A 4089-nucleotide genomic window follows, 5' to 3' on the forward strand; every position below is an offset into this window, starting at 1 on the left:
GCATCCCTAAACAATGCTAACTGCAAGTTAACAAAACTCAGCTCTGGGACTTTAATTAGTTGATTAGAATGTGCTGCCAGCTCTTAGCTGCTGACTAAAATTAACAAATACTCTAATCCAGGGGTGTCAAACTCAATTTCATTGAGGGCCGCATCAGCATTGCGGTTGCCCTCAGGGGGCTGGGTGGGTGTGGCCAGGGTGGGTGTGGCCTACTGGGTGGGTGTGGCTAGAGTGTGTATGGCCTACTGGGTGGGCGTGGCCAGCTCTACATCATTTGCGTCAAGGGTTCCTATGGGGGCCTGGGCAGGAGTGGGACAGATCTGAGGGTCTCTGGCAGGAGGAAGGTCTCTGGGCCAGGGCCAAGGCAGTGGGGGCCGTTCGCTCACTGCTTCCAGGATGGCTTCGCGGGCCACATGAAACCACTTCGCGGGCCGGATCTGGCCCCCGGGCCTTGTGTTTGACATGTCTGTTCTAATCAGTTTAGGCAGACATTCTAGGGCATGGGTGTCAAACTCGCTGCATCACGTGACATATCACAACATGTCATGACTTTTTTTGCATTGCTGGAGCTGTGTGCAAGCAGCACACAGGCCGGCAGTTTGACACCTCTGGTCTAGAACATTTCCTTCAACGTCTATTCTCCATGGAGTGTCTGCTTACTCTCTTGCAATCCCTTTCTCTCAAATGAATGTACATACAGCACCAGGTTGAACATTCCAAAGGGAGGGGTAGTGGGGAGAAAGGCCTATAAGGTTTGCCATTTTATTCGGATTCCTCATGAATCAAATTCCACAACCCTTTGTTGCCACTTGTTTAGGGTTGTGTCTTCTGAACTGTAAAGCGATGGAAAGCTGAAGTAAAATTATGGGTACAGTTGTGATCATGTGATTTTTTTTCACTTTACAACCACTTAATGATCGAGATGCCAATTGCAATTACTAAACAAGGACTACCTGTATAGGGATTGCTGCTAAACATCTAATAATCATGCCTTTGTTGATCTTATCAGCACTGCACATTGTCTCACCAAGCCAAAGACAATATGGGCTGAAATAATAATTTCATTACTTTAGAACAGCCATTACTTTAGAACAGGCCCGCAGGCCAGTCGCGTCGTCCTGAAACCGCGCCCACCCCATTGCCGGCAATGGGGAAAAAGTCACATCATGTGACTTCACGAGTTTGACATGCCTGCTTTAGAACAATCAACAGAAAGTAGACAATACTAAAAAAACCAAAAGGGAGCAGCCATCTATAACCATCTTTTAGATGAGGAGACTCCACATCTGTTACCAGCTGCCCTCATAATCTTACATGCTGGCATTTAGACAACAAAGGCAATTGTGTGACTCTAAATATTACTATGTTTTGTTATATAATGTGTAAAACTCTGCCCTGCTAAATGCTCTGTTTATGCAGTCTTGTAATAGTGGTGTTTCATTTTGGGTCTATGAGCATAATAAACTTTGTACCGTATTCTAAATTCTATATCATAATGTCATTTGATACATTTTATAAGGTCTGAAATTTATCACTGTTTAATATTCTCTAATTGCAACAGGAAAAATATCTTTATTATTATTAGAATTTGTTAATACCTGCTTATTCATTTATCCAGACCTGCAAGGTTTGGTGAAACTTCTCTCTTTTTAAACTTAGTATCATCAGATCTTAAAGTATTATTCTTTGTAGAGTGATAGTAAATACTTTATTACAGATTTAGACAGAATGCATGTAAATAGAAGCATCTATACATATGAATTATTTGTTGGCCTTTATACAGTAGTATGTAGTACTGTATATGTTTTCCTTTAAGCGTCTTAAAGTTGTCTGAGAAAATACAGCAGAGAAGTACCTTAAATAATTAATAGTGCAATCTTATTCCTGGACCATGGAATTCAACTACAGTTACTGTCAGATTAGTGGATATAAGACTGCTCTTAAATATCTATTAGGTCCAACAATTCTGTGCTCTCTCATTCCTTTTATAAGATGGCTGTTCACGTGACTTAAATCATGCTAGGACTTTGCTCCAAACCAAACCAACTTAAATATTAATTTGGGGATGGATATTTTATGGTTTGCTGAAGATCTTATAGGAGGAATGATTTGGAACTATTTACCATGATTTGGATAAGTATTGGAGACCAACATTATATTTCTTAAAGTTGTTAAGCAAACTGCAGTTCTTAAGTTCATATCACTTTGCTTATTAACTATGTTCTGCACAAAATGGGATGGTTATAATTTAGCCTTTCACATCAGCTTGCAGGTAAGCTATTCGAATATCAGAATAAAACAGCACTATCAATAAGCCTTTTCTTCATTTATGTTTTTCAGAAATAACACCTCAGCCCAAAAAATGGAAGCTATCCTTAGACTGGGCAAGAAAACACATCCCTCTTAAAACCTTTTCATGGATTTCGATGAGCAAGTGGCACACGGTTATTGTGTCAGATTTTTAAGATCTGAAAAATAACATGCTACCTCTGTCAGACCAAGGGAAGCAAGCAGCAAGAAGGCAATTGGTTCATTCTGTTGATTAGAAGCACTTCAGGAACAATGCCTTCAAAAGTCTCGTGTTTATATGTCTTGACAGTTGTATGTTGGGCAAGTGCTTTGTGGTACTTAAGTATTACACGTCCCACTTCCTCCTACACTTCATCCTACAGTGTTCACAAAACGTACGACAGCATCTCAATGGCTCGAAAAAATGTTTCCTTTGGGAACATAAGGACTCGACCAATAAACCCTCATTCGTTTGATTTTCTCATAAATGAGCCAGAGAAGTGTGAGAAGAATGTTCCCTTTTTGGTTATTCTGATCAGCACAACACACAAAGAGTTTGATGCTCGACAAGCCATCCGGGAGACCTGGGGTGATGAGAACAACTTCAAAGGCATTAAGATTTCCACTCTTTTTCTTCTGGGGAAAAACACAGACTCTGTATTAAACCAGATGGTTGAGCAAGAAAGTCAAATTTTTCATGACATCATTGTGGAAGACTTCATTGACTCATATCATAACCTGACCCTGAAGACATTAATGGGAATGAAGTGGGTGGCCACATTTTGTTCAAAAGCCAAGTATATCATGAAAACAGACAGCGACATTTTTGTAAATATGGACAACCTTATTTACAAGTTGCTAAAACCGAACACCAAACCAAGACGAAGGTACTTTACTGGCTATGTCATCAATGGAGGCCCCATCAGAGATGTCCGGAGCAAATGGTACATGCCTAGGGACTTGTATCCTGACAGCAACTATCCACCATTTTGCTCAGGCACAGGCTATATTTTTTCTGCTGATGTAGCAGAGATGATTTATAAAACTTCCCTCCATACTAGACTCCTTCATCTTGAGGACGTCTATGTGGGACTCTGTCTGCGGAAGCTTGGCATCCATCCTTTCCAAAACAGTGGCTTCAATCACTGGAAGATGGCCTACAGCCTGTGCAGATATCGGCGTGTTATTACAGTACATCAGATATCCCCTGAGGAAATGCACAGGATTTGGAATGATATGTCCAGCAAGAAGCATCTCAGATGTTAGGACTTTTTGAGATGTAAATACTTTGGTTCTTGTTATATGAATAGAGAGCAAACAGACAATGGGGTGTTCACTTCTAGGAGGAAAAACCTTAATAGTATTTTGGTTGGATGGTCTCCCCAGCTATTCTGGTTTTACAAACTGCAGGTCCTAACATAATGGTGTTATTCACATCAGGCCAAAAAAACAAAAGAGGCATTTGTCTTGTCCAGTCTGTCAAGCGTATGCATAAGAAGACGACCGACAAGTATAACATAAAAATCATTCCCATTAGATCCTCAGAAAGGAACCCTTCTCTAAGGCAATGATGGGTCATTGTTATAAGAAAAATTCATCTTCGCTGAAATAAATTTTAAAAGTGCAAACTGAAATGGTGCCATGATAGGATTCTATTCCAAATTAGATGCTACTTTCTCATCAAAGTCTAGTTGTCAGTTCTTGCTTCTACAGGATTCAGAATGCATCTTGTGTAGATTTCTGTCCATGAATCATCCCTTCCAATTACCCAAACATTTCCCCCTAAATTCAGATATGAGT

At 40.3% G+C, this 4089-nt stretch overlaps 1 protein-coding gene across 1 annotated transcript; it reads left to right on the forward strand.

Annotated features, from left to right (window-relative positions):
* Positions 1-2562: 2562 nt before the first annotated feature.
* B3GALT1 (beta-1,3-galactosyltransferase 1) lies at positions 2563-3998 on the forward strand (the record flags this gene model as incomplete). The annotated part of the gene is made up of 1 exon (XM_081314494.1): positions 2563-3998. The coding sequence occupies one exon, from the start codon at positions 2563-2565 to the stop codon at positions 3553-3555; it is 993 nt and encodes a 330-aa protein (XP_081170620.1). The 3' UTR covers positions 3556-3998.
* Between the last annotated feature and the right edge of the window lie 91 nt (positions 3999-4089).

This window comes from Vipera berus (genome assembly GCF_964194415.1).
Source record: "Vipera berus genome assembly, chromosome: 1".
In the NCBI taxonomy this organism is placed as follows: Eukaryota; Metazoa; Chordata; class Lepidosauria; order Squamata; family Viperidae; genus Vipera; species Vipera berus.